The sequence below is a fragment of the Tiliqua scincoides genome, chromosome 7 (assembly GCF_035046505.1).
Source record: "Tiliqua scincoides isolate rTilSci1 chromosome 7, rTilSci1.hap2, whole genome shotgun sequence".
NCBI lineage: Eukaryota > Metazoa > Chordata > Lepidosauria > Squamata > Scincidae > Tiliqua > Tiliqua scincoides.
Window position 1 is genome coordinate 52,019,144 of NC_089827.1, and position 19,641 is coordinate 52,038,784.

Sequence of the window (19,641 nt, forward strand, 5' to 3'; positions counted from 1 at the left end):
TCAGCAATGTATTTATTCTAAAACCAACAGCTGCTGTTTGCCATAGAGCTTTCATAACAGTCTGTGAAAAAGTTCAGGCCAGTCATATTGACAAATATCTTCCATTACTGAGAATATTCCCACAGAAAGTTCAAAGATTACTTGCCGAGGATGTTCAGAAATCATAATCCATGTAACACAAAATCAGCCAGATCAATGAAAGATATTTCTAAATGTTAACCTGCTCGGTACTTTGATGCATTCAGTAAGAAGAGAGGACTTCACTTGTGCCTTGTCCCTCGTGTGTGTGTGTGAACTTTCTCAGTGTAGAGCAGGGGTGTCCAAAGTTTTTGGCAGGAGGGCTACATCAGCCCTTTGACACTGTGTCAGGGGCCCGGGGGAAAAAAGAATTAATTTACATGCAAAATTTGAATAAATTTACATAAGTTTACATAAATGAATATATTAAAGATGTACTTATATGAATGAATGAAGTTCTTGTGATGACTCAAGGCCTATAAAGGGCCTTGTACAAAGCAAGGCTGGCCTTTCCTTTGCTGCCGCTACTGCATCACAGACATGAAATAGCAAGCAGTGGAGGGAGCCGTCATCCCACAGCTCACACAAGAGGTCAAACAGTCGCCCTCACGCTGAGATCAGTTGCGTCGGGCCAGTGTGGGCTCCAACAAATCTCCGGAGGGCCAGAGGCTCATTGGAGACTGGGGGCTCCCTGAGGGCTGCATTGAGAGGCCTCGAGGGCCGCAAGTGGCCCCAGGGCCGGGGTTTGGGCACCCCTGGTGTAGAGCAATTGCAAAAACTGCAATTGAAGTGACTATTTGCAGTGAATAGTTGAACAAATTTCCATTTAGGGGCATGATTTTTGGCAAGAAAACAGCACCGGGGAAGTGTTAACCCTCTCTACACCTCATGGTCTCAAGCCACTCCCACTGCTTTTTTTTTCATTTAAACCAGGGGTGCCCAAACCTTGGCCCGGGGGCCATTTCCAGCCCTCGGGGACCCCCAATCCAGCCATTGGGAAGCCCCTAGGCTCCAATGAGCCTCTGGCGACTTGCTGGAGCCCATGTGGGCCTGACACAACTGCTCTCGGCGTGAGGCCGACTGACCTCTTGTGCGAGCTGAGGGCCGAGGGCTCTCTCCACTGCTTGCTGTTTCACGTGTGAAGCAGCAGCGGCAGTGATGGAAAGGCTTTGTGCAAGGCCTTTTACAAGCCCTGAGCTATCATGAGACCATTCATTCATTCATATAAGTTCCATCTCTAATATATTCGTTTATGTAAATTTATGTAAATTTGTTCACATTTTAAATGTAAATTAATTATTTTTTTCTTGGTCCCCGTCACACTGTCAAACAGATGATGTGGCTCTCCTGCCTAAAAGTTTGGACATCCCTGATTTAAACTAAAAAGAGATCCTTTCAATCTACTTCCTGTGTTAAGCTAGGCAATTAATGACGTTTAATAGAACATGGTTTTTTTGTCCCTAACAATAGCCACAACTACCATGGAGAGGGAAGGCCTGCTCAAAGCTGCATCAAATTGTTTTGCTCCTCTCCTATTGTACACACTGTGTTTCCTCCTTGTGGGTTCTCCATCAGCCCCTTTCTCCTGTTCTTTGCAAATGATGGCAGCCTTTCACTACATTGTAGGGAGCAAGGAAAAAGGGTCTGCAATCAAGTAAACCCAGAGGTGGAGGGAACAAGCATGTGTCCTAGCACTGCTGATCTTGTTGTCACAAAGGTCAGGCAGAGTGGGGTGGAATTGTGTTCCTCCTGGTGTGTTTTTCAGATTTGCCTGAAATGTTCCTATCTTAGACACTCATCTACAACGTTTCTTGGGTTTGACCAGCACTAGTCCTACCATAAGAACATAAGAATAGCCCCACTGGATCAGGCCATAGGCCCATCTAGTCCAGCTTCCTGTATCTCACGGCGGCCCACCAAATGCCCCAGGGAGCACACCAGATAACAAGAGACCTCATCCTGGTGCCCTCCCTTGCATCTGGCATTCTGGCATAACCCATTTCTAAAATCAGGAGGTTGCGCATACACATCATGGCTTGTACCCCGTAATGGATTTTTCCTCCAGAAACTTGTCCAATCCCCTTTTAAAGGCATCTAGGCTAGACGCCAGCACCACATCCTGAGGCAAGGAGTTCCACAGACGCTGAGTAAAGAAATACTTTCTTTTGTCTGTCCTAACTCGCCCAACACTCAATTTTAGTGGATGTCCCCTGGTTCTGGTATTATGTGAGAGTGTAAAGAGCATCGCCCTATCCACTCTGTCCATCCCCTGCATAATTTTGTATGTCTCAATCATGTCCCCCCTCAGGCGTCTCTTTTCTAGGCTGAAGAGGCCCAAACGCCGTAGCCTTTCCTCATAAGGAAAGTGCCCCAGCCCCGTAATCATCTTAGTCGCTCTCTTTTGCCCTTTACCAATTGCAGAAAAGTACTCTATTTCGGATTTCCAGGTGAAGGGAGGAAAGAAGGCAAGAGGTTTCAGTGCTGGGAAGGGAATCACAGTGCAGCCAAGTCCGAAGCCCATTCTGGGATACACTGAAGGGTTAATCAGGATTACAACTAATCTTGCTGAGTTTCTTATCAAGGCAGAAGAACAGACATGTCTGAAGACAGGAAATTAGATTCATGTGTCCCTTATGGCTTTCATTGCTGTGTTAGTGCACTACACAAAATTTTTTCTTTAAAACGAAGTTCCATTAACCTCTCTTTTTTTGGGAAACTAAATTGCACTATAAATGAAAAGTGAAAGTATCTGGAAGACAGATGTATACTTTGGCTCCTTTAGAAATAGGAGGTAATGGAAATTTCAAAAGACTGTTTGTTCCCATGGAACACACACTGCTGTTTTTACATCCCAAGAGGTTTGGATTGTGTATCCAAGATGGGTGCTGCTAATATGGCGTTTCATAAACTTCTCTGAAATGCATGTCATATATTTGGCCCTTGGTGAGTGGGAGCCACTGCAACGGGTAATTGTGAGACTGGTTTCAGACTAGACATGTTTCTTTCCACTCTTAAAACATAAGCGAGCCAAGCTACATTAGGTCAGATCTTTGGGTTCAGATAGTTTGCCAGTTCCAGATGACAGCCAGCAAGTCTGAAAGAAACAGGGCAACCTGCCCACTGTTCCTACTGCATTTTGTTGAAAAGCCCTGTTTGCGTGTGTGTGTGTGTGTATGTGTGTGTGTGTGTGTGTGTGTGTGAGAGAGAGAGAGAGAGAGAGAGAGAGAGAGAGAACTACTTGGGAGCACACTTTGAAAAGAGTGACAGTCAAATCCTGAGCTTCCCAGAGCCTGCTGGAGCAGCAGCACCAAAGCAACTACCACTGTATTCAGCAGGTGCTGTGAAGCAGCCAGAGGTCTCCTCAGGGGAAGGGACGAAAGCACTTGCAATGGGGTTTCTCAAGTCTGTACCAGCTATTTTGCTGGCTCAGACTTGAAAGATTCCGTGTCAGGTCTTCTGGCCAGACACAGAGTACAGGATAGGGCCAACAAGAGCTCTGCTGGTCCCATCCTCCTCTTGCCCCAGCTCCTCCCCCCACCCCACTCTCTCCCTGTCCCCCAGAGGCTACACCACCGCACAGTGGTTGTAGTTACCCTGGTGGTAGCACATCCTCCTTCTGCCGGTGCTGGGCTGAAAGCCTGACTGGTGTGGGCCCAGCACTGGCGCTCCTTACTCGCCAGGTGCCATAAATGTCTTTACAGCACATTTACAGCACCTGGTGCCAGTGTTAGGGCTCAGCACCAATGCTGGGTCACTTTAGGATTGGGCGTGTACCTGTTAATTTTCATTCTTGATTGGCTTTTCACTTCATCTTGCTAGAACTTACCATCTGAAAACTAAAGAGTCTCCGATTATCAGAAATGTCTTGCCAAGCAAGACATGATCAAGATTTCTTAGCTTGAGAATGCAATCCTAACCCCTTATGCCACTGCTTTCCAGCACTGGCATAGCGGTGCCCATGGGGTATGTGCTGCATCCTGCAGTTGGGTGTCACTCACGGAGGCCTCCTCAAAGTAAGGGAATGTTTGTTCCCTTACCTCAGAGCTGCGTTGCCCTTATGTCAGTGCTGGAAAGCACTGACATAAGGGGTTAGGATTGCGCCCCAAGGATGTTAAAAATTGATCGCTATGCTTTATAGCTACCTTAATCTAAAAGGGCTTGTTCTCAATAACCCTTGTGACAAAGTGTTGTGGTTTTTTGTCCAGCAAATGCCAACATAACTAGATTCATTACTTGGGATGTCTCTGTTATTTTTAGCAATGGGTGGCTGAGTCAGAACATGGATGAATGGGAAGCTTCACTGTTACATTTGACGTTATGTGTTGTCCTCCTTTTAAGAAAATATTTGTTCTTTGTCAAGTGCAGGCTCCCCCTCCCCTTTAAAACAACCACATTTTGATGCTCATGGTTTTAGAACATTTTTCTTTTCATTTTTACTTCCAGCTTTGGGAAAGTCATGGTGATGAGTCGACCATCCCCTTAAAAACCTTTTAATGTTTTAACAAGACACAGTAACTCTGCTTATTTTTGGCTCTATTTAATTTAAAAAATCCCATATCCTGCATAAGAAAAAACAATATTGACTGTGGATTGTGAATAACAAGCTTTTAGTTTCCTAGTGGTGTAAAATCATTAAATCCATGAATTGCATTGGGAAGGTGTTTTTAAAAAGTTCTATGACTGGGATAGATCTGAAGGGAGCTCTTTAACTGGTGTAATTAAAGAGACCTAAAAATAAATTCAGAGTAACATAAATATACATAACCCGTAAAAAGAGTCATTCGTTTCCTTTGCCATGGATCTGGCACGAATCTCTGGTCAAGAAGAGGTGAAGGGCTTATTGAAGGAATTTGCCACTCTTTTCCTTGGGCACCTGAGGGTCAAGTTACTACATACAGTGTCTAGCACACCTTCATACACCAAGTGCCTTACACTTAATGACAAGCCCAGGAGAGACCTGGGCAAAAGTGGTGCCCTTCAACTTTCCTTATCAAGAGAGATGTACCTCCTCCTCTGTCCATAACGCCCATCAAAAGAAATCGCTTTAATGCCTCACAGCCCAATCCTAACCTTGGCAGGGCCCGTGGGTGCAGCGGCACCAAAACGGCTACTGCTGTATCCAGGGAACTCACAGAGACTGTTGGAGGTCTCCTCAGGGGAAGGGGATTTTCATCCACTTCCCCCAACTAAGGATGCAGGCCCCACAATGGGACTTCTCACATCAGCGTCAGTTATTTTGCTGGTGCAGATGAGACAACCTCCTTGTTGGGCTTTGAAGCCTGACATGGAGGGAACCACCCCTCTCACCTCCCCTGCCGGGCTGGTTCCTTCCCCACCCCACCTTCTCTCTGCCCTGGAATGCTTCTCCCTGCCCTGAAAACCCTCACCACCGCTCTTACCTGGTTCCAGGCGTTATCTGCTTGGTGCTGAGGCGCAGAACTGATGGTCCCTCCCTTCTGGTGCTGGAGACGTATCTTGCGGCGACACCCAGTGCCAGAGCTCAATGCCAGCACTAGGGCTGACTAGGATTGGGCCCTCAGTTTTGTTGAGTGACCACTAGAAATTCTATTTTGGGTTTTGGCAGGAAGCAGTTGTAAAGAATGTCTTGGTCATGCTTTTAAATGTATTTGGTCATCTGTCCATCTGTTGTCATCCCCCACACCCACTTTCTGGCTCTCTCACCGTCTACTCAGTTATCAGACTGGGTGAAGCAAAGCCGAGCAATACCCTAACAGCCCAGTCATAACTCCCTACATGGTCATGCAGTGGTGCTTCCGCTGTATCCTGAGGGGGAGTTTTAGCATGTTGAGGCCTCCTCTGGGTAAGGGAACAGTTGTTCTCTTCCCTTGGGTAAGCCCTAGTTGCCATGGGTCAACTCAGACCTGCATCAGTTCTATAGGTGGCACAAGTCTGTGTTAACCTGTGAAGATGGATCAAGACCAGGCAGGGTTAGGATTCAGCGGGCACAGCTGCTGCCAAACCTGCTCTTTCAGGAGCTAGGTGTCTTGGCAAATTAAAGCCTCAATCAAGAGTCTCATGTAAACAATCCATGGCAGCCTTACAACAAAGACACCTCTGTAAACAAACACACCCACCATAAAAAAAATGTGTTACTGACATAAGTTGTTGGATCACTATAGCCTGGAAAGCTTTATTTCTTGGCAATAGTTTCATCATCAGCAGGCCCAGAACATTTTCATACACTAGGTCAGGGGTGTCAAACTCGTTTCATTTAGTGGGCCGAATAGCATTCATGGCGCCTGCTGTGGGCCAGAAGTGACATCATTAAGAAGGAAATGATGTCATTAAGCAGTTGATGGCCATAAATGGGCACTTTGTCCTTACATAGAAACTCATTAGCTGCAAATGAAAGAAGAAAAAATGTGCAAATCTTGATCATATTTTTAAGATATAAAACATCCCAATTATCACGGGGGTTGGATGAAGAACTTCTGGGGACAACATCTGGCCCATGGCCTTATGTTTGACACCCCTGCCCTAGGTCAGTATTTCTGTTTTCTAGGCAAATGTCTTCTTTGAATTATCTAATTTGAATGCTCTTTTGTTTGCAGAAAAATACTCCTCTCATATATCCACTGTGGGTGGCCAGGGTGATTTCACCTAAAACTCCTCCCACTTTGCCCTTGAATCTTTTCCTGTGCCCAGATCTTTCAGAATGTCCCCTTTTCAATCTTCCAAAATTCTATAAAAATTGCTGGCTTTCAGACCCAAATTGTTGATCTTTCCTGAATCTTATGGTGCCCTGAGCTGAACTTTTCGTTCTTTCCTGGATCCTGTTGTACCCTGCCATGCACTTGTGCAATTTTAATGCACTCCAGCCCCAAGCTGAATCATTCCAAGCTGCCTCAGAACTGGAAATCATTGAATTCCAGAGCTGAAAACTCTGGAACTCGGAGCTTAAATCATTGCATTTTTTCAGCTGAAATCACAAAGTAAAGTCACTAGATCTCTTCCTAAGATCACCCTTTTTCTTGCTGAGCCACTGTGGCCACGTTTTGGACACTTCTCTCCCTATCCTGCTACTAGTGCCATGGACATATGCCAGTCTCAATCAGCATCTCCCCTGCCTAGCTATAAAGCAGGGGTGCCCAAACCCTGGCCCTGGGGCCACTTGCGGCCCTCAAGGCCTCCCAATGAGGCCATCAGGGAGCCCCCAGTCTCCAATGAGCCTCTGGCCCTCCGGAGATTTGTTGGGGCCCGCACTGGCCCGACGCAACTGCTCTCAGCATGAGGGCGACTGTTTGACCTCTTGTGTGAGCTGTGGGATGAGGGCTCCCTCCACTGCTTGCTGTTTCTCATCTGTGATGCAGCAGCGGCAGCAAAGGAAAGGCCAGCTTTGCTTTGTGCAAGGCCTTTTATAGACCTTGAGCTATTGCAAGACCTTCATTCATTCATATGTTCATCTTTAATATATTCATTTATGTAAACGTATGTAAATTTATTCAAATTTTAAATGTAAATTAATTCTTTTTTTCCCTGGCCCCCGACAGCATCAGGGAGATGATGTGGCCCTCCTACCAAAAACTTTGGACACCCCTGCTATAAAGGATTAAGTTTGGATTGCAAAGATTTTTCCTGGTGATCACTCCCACTTTCCTTGTGGTCTTGTGATGCTTGTGATCACTTTCCTTGTGATCTTGACATCAGTCCATGTCAAGAACAGGAAGTTATAAGATGGTTGTTTTCCCTATCCACTCTTTTTACTTTCTGTTTCTCTCTTCCTTTTTCTCTTTCTAGGACTAAGTGACTTCTAGTCTAGTACACCTATAAGCTGCCCACTTGGGGCCTATGTACTCTTTTTAGAAATAAAACCTCTTCTCTTTGGAAAAGTGCATATCTCTGGAATAGCTCTGACAGTATTTCCTGCCCCACTCAATGAGCCCCATGTGATAACAGACGCACACACTCACATTGCACACATGTCCTGGTCCCTCCCCTCTTTTCTGGATGAACTGGGACGAGTTTCCTTAATTGTTAATTCCTCTACAACAGCGGTCTCCAAACTGGAAAGGCTTTCCTGGTAAAAATGGCACTTATCATTTTGCTGGTGAGCCTCCCAATCATGGCGCCGATCTCCCCAAAACTGCACCCTGGCTTGCCACATCTGCCAAGAAATCCAGGCACAAAGGCCTCTGGGGACAGAACCCGTAACAGGATGGCCCGAGCACAGTTTGGGGGAGATTGATGCCATGAACAGGAAGCTCCCCAGCTGAATGGTAAGTGACATTCACGCAGGGGAGGGATTAGGAAGGATACCAGACCCGGCCCGTGGACATGTGCCTGTTATTGCCTGGGGCCAGCTTGAGGGGGAGGCATATAGTCTGAACTAGCCCTCTTTGCACAGACCTCTTTTCCCTGCCCAGACCAACGATCCAAGTAACACACAATTGCTAAACTTCCTGTCACTATATTTCGAATTGTTGACAGCCAGGGGCTGAGCAAATGAGGTTACACCTGCAAATGACTTTTTCATTTCAATTGCAAAGTGAATTTTAGCATAAACAGGACACAGTTAAGGTTCACATCACAGAAAGCAACAGAACAGCCATAAAGGAAATCTAGGATATGATTAGTCTCAAATTTCCACTCTACCCAAAGGTTATTCCAGCCAGAAACCTTGGTTTTAAGAGTATAGCAGAATGAACACACACACCCCTGGTTTCTGCTTTACTGTGATGTGGGTGTACTGGTCAAACAGATCTCAAATTCAAGTTTGCTGGCTTTAAACATAGCTGGCATTAGATAAATGAGTCTGTACTACACTGAAATGCATTAACAGCTGGATCTTTTTCTAAGCCTAAAAATAATCATTCAGATTTTTAGAATTTAACTCTTTTAAAAAACTTAAAAATGTGTTTTTGAGGGCTATTTTAAAAAAAAGTTTTGAGTATGAGTTTTAAAAGAATGTTGGGTAACAACTTGTCAAATACATGATTATTTATTTGATTTGTAATCCGCCTTTCTGCCCGGAGGGCACCCAAGGCGGCTAACAACTTTTAAAAGTCATAAAACACATTAAAACAACTTATCTTATATCTCCCGTGTCCTCCTTGAAACCATAATGTTCTGAGTATTAACCCATTTCGTTTTCAGTCTTTCTTCTTAAATTATGTTAGCTTCCCTGGCAGGAGGGGAAGCATGGGGTAGAATTTTTAAAAATAAATGATTATAAATTTGAACTTCTGCAAAAATGTTTGAACTAGGAAAACGTGATTGAAAATTCTTCTCTCTGCTTCCTGAATTCATTTTGGTTAAAATTTGTATTTATTTCATTACACCATCACTACTTGCTCCTTAATGCTGGCTCAGTCTTTGCTGTCTGGGGCATGGCCTTGGCTTCCTCCATGAAAGCAACAAGAAGCTTCTGTATGCAAGGCAGGGACCCAAAAATGAATGGTGGGAACAGGCCATTGTTAGGGCCCTGTTTCCAGGTCTCCAGTAATCCTGAATTTTGCATAGTTTTGCGTACGAAGAAAGGCTTGGTTTATTTTATTCCACTGTGGTATTTGGTGGATGGGTCGAATAAGGAGGTGGGAGTTGGGGTAGGCATAAATTCTATTGAATATAATTGCTGTGAAGAGAAGTGTAAGGAAAAAAATGGGCCCAAATGACAATATTCAAAATATAGATGATATTCTAGGCAACAACAACAACAACAACAGTATTTATATACCGCTTTTCAGCAAAAAGTTCACAAAGCGGTTTACAGAGGCAAACCTTGATAGCTCTGATGTTGAGGACAATACTGTATGTGACCAGGAGACAAGGTGTTCGTATCATATGACATGCACTCAAAATGCAGAAGGCGTCCTATTGAGGAAAAAATGGCTGTTCCCAAAGCAATAGAAGTTGCTAATCCATTGACTACAGAAGGATCCCAAAGAGTCTGGGAAAAACAAACAGGTTTCTTTGGGAAGAAAATAGCGTTTTTAGGATTCTTTTCCTGGCAGCCTACCAGGCAGAGAGACGGTTTACTTCTTTGCTTCTCTCAGAAATCTTAGTAAACGAATGGCTATATTTCCTTTGAGAAAAAAAGAGGAAATGAGGGTTCCATTCAGTAAGTGGTTGTGTGGTGGGTGTGTGGTGGGTGTGTGGTGTCAACTAATGCTGATTGCCACCTTTTGACAGTGTTTGTATGTGTGTGTTGAGGAGGGATGTGTGGCAAGGGTGTTGCAAGGGGCTGTGAGCTCCTTGAGATACAAAACTGATTTTTTTCCTCTCTGCGGTAATCAGAATTTTCTTCATAAACACTATTTACAATTTTAGATTTTTGAATATGCATTTCCCCAATGCCCGTATGTATGTATGTAAGATTATGTACATATCTTGTTTGTTCTTCTATTAAAGTTACTTTTAAAAAGCGTGTGACTGAGAGTTGCTTCAGGCTGAAAACAAATGCATATTGGCTTAGAGGAGATGGAGATGTGGCCCAGATTAAGACCTGTGATAATGTGAGTTTTGTTCTTTAAATGTTGATTTTACTATGTGCCCAGGTCTTGGTTTTTCTCTGCTTTCAAATAAACAACAAAAATCAACTATTTCATTTTTAGAACATATTCCTCATTTTTTCAGGATTAATCTGCATAAATTGAAAGGTATATAAGGAATTTTACATTGTTACTGCCCAACAAAGGGTACAGGACGTATTTTAAAAAATCTTTGTCAAGGTGGAGATGTGTGTATGCATACACAGGTTCTGTCAATATTGTCTCTTTCTTACCTTTCCCATTCCAGCATGAGCATGTCCCAGCTTGATGACAACAGGTAAATTTGGAGTTGTAAGCTGAAAAACAGAAGAAGGATTGATTAGGGAACTGCTATAGAGTAGCCACGATCAACCTAGTTGCTGGTTTCTTTGTGTGCACAGGATATATGGTGGCCACTAGGAAATGCTGAACATGTTGCCTCCCTTCAATATGTCAAGAAGGTAATGTGATCAAAATTGGCATTTGGCATGCATTTTCAATGATATTTTCCAATATGGGCTGAAATGCAAAACCAGTGTTGGGTGGGAAGGAGGAGGGATGGCGTGGCTACCAGCCCCAATCAACATGTGTTTGTAGCCTGAGGGCCATTTTTCTTCTAGAAACGTTCCAAAATATTTATATCCAAAAGCATCTTGTTGGATAGTTGTAATGTCAACATTGTTCCCCACCACAACTGGCAGCTCATGCCACCAATGAAAATAACGGGATTTTCAGTATGAACTGCTGTGATTCAAACCATCGTATGAGAAAACATAAGAACATAAGAACAGCCCTACTGGATCAGGCCATAGGCCCATCTAGTCCAGCTTCCTGTATCTCACAGCGGCCCACCAAATGCCCCAGGGAGCACACCAGATAACAAGAGACCTCATCCTGGTGCCCTCCCTTGCATCTGGCATTCTGACATAACCCATTTCTAAAATCAGGAGGTGGCACATACACATCATGGCTTGTACCCCGTAATGGATTTTTCCTCCAGAAACTTGTCCAATCCCCTTTTAAAGGTGTCTAGGCTAGACGCCAGCACCACATCCTGAGGCAAGGAGTTCCACAGACGCTGAGTAAAGAAATATTTTCTTTTGTCTGTCCTAACCTGCCCAACACTCAATTTTAGTGGATGTCCCCTGGTTCTGGTATTATGTGAGAGTGTAAAGAGCATCGCCCTATCCACTCTGTCCATCCCCTGCATAATTTTGTATGTCTCAATCATGTCCCCCCTCAGGGGTCTCTTTTCTAGGCTGAAGAGGCCCAAACGCCGTAGCCTTTCCTCATAAGGAAAGTGTCCCAGCTCCGTAATCATCTTAGTAGCTCTCTTTTGCACCTTTTCCATTTCTACTATGTCTTTTTTGAGATGCGGTGACCAGAACTGGACACAATACTCCAGGTGTGGCCTTACCATCGATTTGTACAACGGCATTATAATATTAGCCGTTTTGTTCTCAATACCCTTCCTAATGATCCCAAGCATAGAATTGGCCTTCTTCACTGCTGCCGCACATTGGGTCGACACTTTCAAAAAAAGATATATTTTAAAAAAATGAATACAATAAAAATTAAAATCTCAAGAGGCAACATGAGATTGGATCATGAAGGCACTTTATTTTTTTACAAGCCCCAAGGAGCTGCAATTTGTCAATCAGGTCTGTGAGAAGTTGTAGTTGTTTACTGAATATAGGTGTGCAAAAGAGGGGCTTCCATTGGAGATAGTCACCCTACTGGAGCTGGGTAGGCAAAGAGTATAATATCCACTGGAGCCCAGAGCATTAAATTCATGATACAGTTAACTTGCAATGATAATCACCATTTTTAGCAAATAAACCAGAACTTTTATTCATTACACTTAATTAAAGAAACTGTTCTTGTTCCAATTATCAGTTACCCACAAGGAGAAGAACCTGGTATGACCTAAATATAGATAAGGGCTGCTATCTCCATCTGTGGTACTATATATAACAAAATGTTAGTACATCGTCAGTGAAGCTCTTTGTTACACACTTGTTGACATTAAGAAAAGGTTGGGAAGATGGATATATTTGCAATATCTCATATCACTTTTGAAACTTGGAATAACTGGACAAAACTAACAAAAACACAGGAAGAATCAAGAAGTCCCCAGCTTGAATCTTGCCTTTGCCATGAAGGTAGCCTTAGGCAAGCCACTGCTTTGAATTCCACCACAAAGGAAAGTGGTTGCCAAGGACAGTAGCCTTCATGAGTTAAGCATGTTCATTTTGTTAGAATGGATGCTCACATTCCCAGGTCTTCTGCGATGGGAGGGATCTGACTGCTCTAGAGTTGGTGGAGGGTGTCAGGGAAGATAACCAGAGAAAGCAGGCTGACATAGGGGAGTGGAGTAGAGCCTAGGGATTAGCGCTTATAACCTCTTTCTGCTCTCCCTTCCCCTTTTAACTGGGTCAGCTGCTCACTGGGGATAAAACTGGTAGTTGAATCCACTGCCATCATTGCAGGCTAGAGACCAGGCTGGGGGGGGGGGGCAAGCTGAGAAATTCCCCCACCAGAACTGCACAGAACTCCATGGTTCTTATTAAAATCCAAACTATAGTATCACCCACAAGCAACCAGACATTCATTCTTTACATGTTATATCACCCTTCCTCCAAGGAGCTTGGAATGGTGTACTTAGTTCTTCCCCTCCTTTTGTCCTCACAAGAATCCTGCGGGGTAGGTGAGGCTGAGAGATAGCGAGTGGCCCAAGGTCACCCAGGAAGCTTCATGAACAACCCAATGAATTAGCTGAGAACATGGACTAGGAAGCAAGTAATAAAAATAACTGGTTTATTAAAAATCCAAAAAGAAAAGGAATTAACCAAAGGGAAAAGATGGACGGGGGGGATTAGAAAAAAGTACAAACAGGCTGATGCCCTTTAGTTCAAGTCTACTGCCTCCACCACCTCTTCTCCAGTCCGCAGATGTGATCCACACTGATCCACTTTCTGCCTGCTAAGTGTGAGTAGAAAGTGGATCATTGCCTCCTTATCTTGCTTTTTGGTGCAGTTTCTTCAAATACAGAAATCTGAGACTTGAGGTTTGACTTACTGTGTGAATGAAGGAGTTCCTTCATTTGCACTTTCACAACTGAACAAACCGTGCAAGGAGCGCAGTAAGCAGCCAGTTTTGTATGTGTGTGCAGAGGTGGTGGACCTGAGGCAGCATCGGGTAGCATTCTGGTTCGTGCTTCCCCTGCCGTAGATGGATATAACAGAGTGGCAGGTGTGAAAAATGGATGGAAAGCATGAACAGCAGCCTGATTTTAGGCATGCTTACTTGGAAGTAAGTCCAAATGTGTTATATGAAGGTTCCTTTTACATCAGGGTCAGCTCTGGATTTGCGAGCCCCTTGGCAAAGTGCACTCTGTGGGTCCACCCTACCTGGGTGGCTTCTCGATACTTGCGGGGGGGGGGGCTTACTTTTGTGTTGTTGGTTTAGTTGTGTGCTTTGAGGAGGCAATGACAGCAACAACACTGTTACCTCTAGGCAGACCCCCACCACCCACAAAATGAGAGCTTTCCCAAAGGCCCCTGTGAGGGCAAAAAGCTCCCATTTGCAGATGGGAGTGGAATGTGGATACAACTGTGGAAGGTCTCTCTCTGGCTGAGTCTTTCCATTCCTGAGCAAGCAAGGAGCATGAGGAGTCAGGGGTTGGTAATGGGTCCTCCTGAGGGCCTGGGGCCCTGAGCAGCTGTCTGCAGATGTCCATCTCTGACCCAGGCCTTGTCTCAGATTTCATGTTGCTGTAGCCACAGTGGTTGCTTGGCTGTATGCGTACAGCATGGGGGTATGACAACCGCAAGAGCGAGGCTGGAACTGCCAGAACGAAGGAGCTAGGTATTTATATAACCTCAGTCACAATTCCCCTGGGACGGCGCTGAATGATAATTAAGAGAGAGCACTGCAAAGGGTTTGACCGGAACAAACGTGTTTGTACTGAAATCACGGACAAAATAAGCCAGTGAACTTCAGAATATTTGTTTTGTTAAGGTTTGCTTTCTTAAAGGAACAGGAAAACAAACAGGATGGATTCATTTGAATTTTCTGAATTGCTTGCCTTGATCACGAAGGCACAGGGCGGTGCGGTTGTGGACTAAGAACTGAGACGGTCACGTCAGAGATGGCTGAGCTGCTCCCTGTACAACACAAACAAGGTGGCTGCATCCCAATGATCTAAACCTCAGTTCTACAAAACTGCTTGCTGTTTGGATGCACTGTGGTCCTTGGGACTTTTCAGGTGATTGGCATACAGGGCAATAAATGGGCAGTTACTCATTGTGTTACAGAGGCCCTGAAAGATTTTCCTCTGGGTAGCACTTCTGCTATTGGGATAATGTGTTTTCCCACCATACAAACTGTTTCTTTTGCAATCTCAGTTGCTATTGTTGTTGTTATCTAAATTTGTATCCTGCTTTTCATCCAAGGGAGGGTTGCAAAGCAATTACAGTGAGATTAAAGCAAACAACACTAAAGCAAGGAAACCAGAAAAAAAGCCAAAGGCAACCATCACCACCAGAAAACAGCTGCAGCAGCAGCAACACATCAACCCAAGCCAGAAACCCCAAATGTACATCAGCACCAAAGTGTCTTTGGGTCAAACTAGGCGTGCTTACAAAAGGCAGCTTAGGAGAATCATTTCCTATGCAAGTGCCTCTCTTTTCACTCAAAACAGCCACAGGGCCCCAATCCTGAGCAAAATCATGGTATGGGGGAAAGGAGAAATAAACCCTCTCATTCTGCCCTTTTTTGTGCCGAAAATTTTCCTTGGAGCAATTCTTTGCCTCCCTTTGCTGCTATTTCCCGCAGAGGGCCACTTCAGAGGGGTGATTTGCAATGGGAAAATGGCACAAGAGGAGAGAGTTCCCTCCCCATGTGTCACAGCCCCAAGGAGGATCAACTCTCCTCCACAGCTGTTTTGGAAGAAGAAGCCTTTGTGGTTGGAAGCACGCATTTGTATGCATGTATAGATTGACCCTTAACCCCCTTGTGGAATACCAGAAGAAACTGAACCAAATGCTCAGACTAAGGAAGGGGAAGGATTGTCACTCAATGGTAGGGCACCTGTTTTGCTGGCAGATGGTCTGAGGTTTAATCCAAGTAGGGCAGGGAAGGATCCTTGTCTGAAATCTTGGAGAGCCAATGCCAATGAATCTGGACCACTGGTTCCCAACTTGTGGTCTGTGAACCACAGGTGATTCAGGTGACCCTGAGAAGTGGTCTGCAAGGTCTCAGGAAAATAAAATCATCTTTGACCACTTCCAGTGTCTTGCCAAACAAACCATTTGTTATGGGCCACCAAAGAGGGTGGAGACTGCCTATAGCCACAAACGCTTAAGTGTCAGCTGTGGCTGTGAGTGGTCCATTCGCTCTTCTCTCTGATAATCTATAGGGGAGTGCTTGGAAGACAGACCACCAGAGAGGGCAGAGGCCAGACCACCCACAGCCACATGTGGTCTATGACAATTCAAATTTTTGCCTCAGTGGTCCATGGGCTCCTAAAGATTGGGAACCACTGGTCTAGACCAGGGGTGTCCAAACTTTTTGGCAGGAGGGCCACGTCATCTTTATGACACTGTGTTGGGGGCTGGGAAAAAAAAATTAATTTACATTTCAGATTTGAATAAATTTACATGAATATATTAGAGATGGAACTTATATGAATAAAGGAAGGTCTTGCAATAGTTCAAGGCCTATAAAAGGCCTTCCATAAAACAAGGCCAGCCTTTCTGTCACTGCCGCTGCTGTATCACAAACATGAAATAGCAAGCAGTGGAAGGAGCCCTCATCACACAGTCCACGCGAGAGGTTGAACAGAGAGGTTGCTCACACTGAGAGCAGTTGCATCGGGCCAGCACAGACTCCAGCAAATTTCTGAAGGGCCAGAGGCTCATTGGAAACTTGGGGCTCTCCCTGGGACAGATTGGGAGTCCCTGAGGGCCGCAAGTGGCCCCCGGGCTGAGGTTTGGGCACCCCTGGTCTAAACAATGCTGACCTAGATGGAGCAGCGGTCTGAAATAATGCAGGGACATCCTAGAGTGCAATTCTTGGGTCTACTGATACTTAACTCAGTAAGCCATGCCTACCCCTACAGATTTTCTTTTAATTATTATTATATGTTTACACCACTTTGAGTCTATACCCAAAGCAGTTCACAACCAACCCAGTCAAAAGCACAACAATTAAGACCCACAAACCCATCATTAATACAATAAAAAATAACAGCAGAGCACATTTCACAAACACTCTTCAGTATCAGCCAGTTTCAGAGCCATATGGGATTACAGGTCATGGCTTCCTCAAGGGCAGCCAGCGTGGCTAACAGAGACCTGGACTCTGGTACGTCTCTTTCAAAGAATCAACCACTGAAAGGAAAGGTTGATATGGCTTTTTTTACTTAGATAACTGGTTTCCACATTGCTACATTGCTAATGTTCTTGCTAGGTATGAATACTTTCACCACAGTAAACTACAAGTGTGAACAAGCCCTTAAACACCCAGTATTTAGACTATTGTTCCCATGAAATACTAGAGTTACTGTAACATGTGCTTTCCCTTGCATTCTGGAAGTAAGCAAACCACAGACCACAAGCCTCTATTCATAACACTTGTTGTGGTTAGAGCATGCTATTGTAGTGACTGGTGGGGTCCAAGCTAGACACAGAGCTTTTAAACATTTCCCTTTGACTTTCCATGTTTTTGTCATTTAAACCTACTTTTATATGAGTCAAGCATCTTTTCCCAATGGTCAAATGAGACGCAGTTCAGCTTCACTATAAAACAGTTTTTTTTAGAAAAGGGGTGTTTTTTTTTCTCTTCAGTTTGTTGGAGTTACAGCCGTGAGAATTGTAAAAACAAATCCAGACGAGCAAAGGAGTGGCAAAGAAATCATAGATTCAAAGAGCTGCCCATGCGATGGCAAGTTTGAGCCAATAAATCTCCAGCTGCCACCTGTCTAAATACAGAAATCTTGCTCAAAAGCTCTATTGAGTGCAAGGAAATGTATCATTTCTTCATGCGTAGAATTCATAGTGGAACATGATGGAAACTTGTCTCCTGGAAAACACACCCAGAACACTCCTAAATTTAAGTGGGCACCATAGTGAGAAAATAGGAGTTGACTCTCCCATCTCATGTTTTGTGCCCTACCACTCCAGCTATTGTGTCTGGTTTTCAGTTAGAGTTTTGCCTTCTAGAAGGAGTGTATTTAAAAGGATGGAGAAGAGGAGGACAGCCATGCTAAGGTTGAGGATTTTCCTCATCACTTTACTGTCAGGGAACATGAGAGGTGTGGAAGGAAGGGATGCACCCTGCTTGGCTTGAGGTCAACAGTTTTTAAGTGCAAAAGTGTACAACAAAGGCTTTGTGACGTAGTATGTAGACTCATTACTTTTGCCCCACAAGTTTTCAAACTTGTTTGAACTCAACAAAACCCTTCTGACATCAAATGTTTATATTTGATGTGCATTTCTACATTTTACCTATTTTCTTTTGTGGGAGCTAGCTTAGAACTCACTGTGGTTCAGAGCTGAGATTCCATTGCCAACAACTTAGTGGAGTGAAAATGCAAAATGGGGTTCAAAGCCGCCAAGACCTGTCAAACGGGCTGATCAAGTTTCAACACACCAGGGCCAGACTGCTGGGGACCCTGAGACAAGTCCCTGTTCTGGACCCCCTCATGGCCTCCCACCCCAATGGTCCACTGGGTACTATGACTGTCATACTTATTGAGGGTTGGCCCAGCCTGACAGACCCTTAGATGTGTGTGGGCCCTTGACCAAAGCCCAACCTGGCCAACCATTGATGCCAATTGTGATCACAATGGATTACACTAACTGCATACCACCATGATTTAGGTTGCAATCCTAAACACACTTACATGGGAGTAAATTCCATTGAATGAACTGGAATTTGCTTCTGACTAGACATGACTGCTAGATTATCATCTGGGGATTCCAGAATCTTAATGCAGCAGCTCCGACTTCTGAAATACAATGGTTTAATTTGGATTAGCAGTTACCATTTTGCAACCTTGAACCGTTCCAGTTTTCTTCACAATCAGGCTTACAAGCATTGGTGAGGGATTTATCTCCCCTGCTCACTTCTTTCCCCACATGTTTGCCATGGAGAGGGGATTCTAAATCACACTAGGAACTGTGAATACCGTTGGTCATGTAGGTTCAATCCCATCACACTTTTCTGCAGGTTCTCCACCTCCTTTTAAGATGAAGGTGTCCAAAATCTCACACATGTGGGAATACCCCAGATTACATTAAGAGACTTGGTATTTATCATACATGCTAGTTCATAATAATAATAATAATATAGGTATTTATATACCGCCTTTCTTGGTCGTCAGATTTCTCCTCAGACTTTAATTCAAGGTGGTTTACATAGGCAGGCTGTACTAAATCCCTGTAGGGATTTTTACAATTGAAGAAGGTTGTGTCTTTCAAGAATCACAACATTTCAGATGGATCTTTTATGATCTGGTATCACATTCTGGCCTCCAGTTTCCTCCCACGCAAGCTGACAAGCAGCTCCTTCATATCTCACTTGAGGGCGGCCAACGAGCAGGTGGAATAACTCAGCTAGGCTTGTCAGCTGCTTCAAGGTCTCGCCATTCATGGTGCCGGTGGCCTCGAACTGGCGACCTGCAGATGTTATCTTCAGGCAAACGGAGGCTCTACCCTCTAGACCAGACCTCCTGCCCAAGTTCAGTGGTTCAGTAGTTCCCAAACATTTTATCATTGTGACCAATCCCCAAAAAAGATTACCAGCCACTCAAGCCTCTGTGGCTAGAATGGTGATTAGGCAGCAGTGCTCTCCCCAAGTAGCAGCTTGTTTAACCCTTGATGCACATAGCCTAATCTACCCTGTCAGTTTTGCGAACCACCATAAACTGGGTCATGACCCACTGGTGGGTCACTGCTGGGAGAGTTGATTTGGACTAGCAGTGATGATAATGTGGACTAGTAGTGGCCACCTGCATGTGGGCCGACTTGTAGGAGTCAGGCGTGCTGTCCAGCGTGCCTGACAGCCTCAATACCATCCAGCTGTAAGCAAAGATAATAGCTGTTGCACCTATTAAATGCGTGAGACTGGGGAT

General features: G+C 44.5%; 1 protein-coding gene across 3 annotated transcripts in view; it reads right to left on the bottom strand.

Annotated features, from left to right (window-relative positions):
• SYN3 (synapsin III) overlaps nt 1-19,641 on the bottom strand; it is a 195,992-nt gene that overhangs the window by 27,569 nt on the left and 148,782 nt on the right. For all 3 annotated transcript variants that reach the window (XM_066633384.1, XM_066633385.1, XM_066633386.1), the window contains one exon: nt 10,760-10,822. In XM_066633384.1, the coding sequence (XP_066489481.1) occupies nt 10,760-10,822 (63 nt within the window). The remainder of the gene's footprint in view (nt 1-10,759; nt 10,823-19,641) is intronic.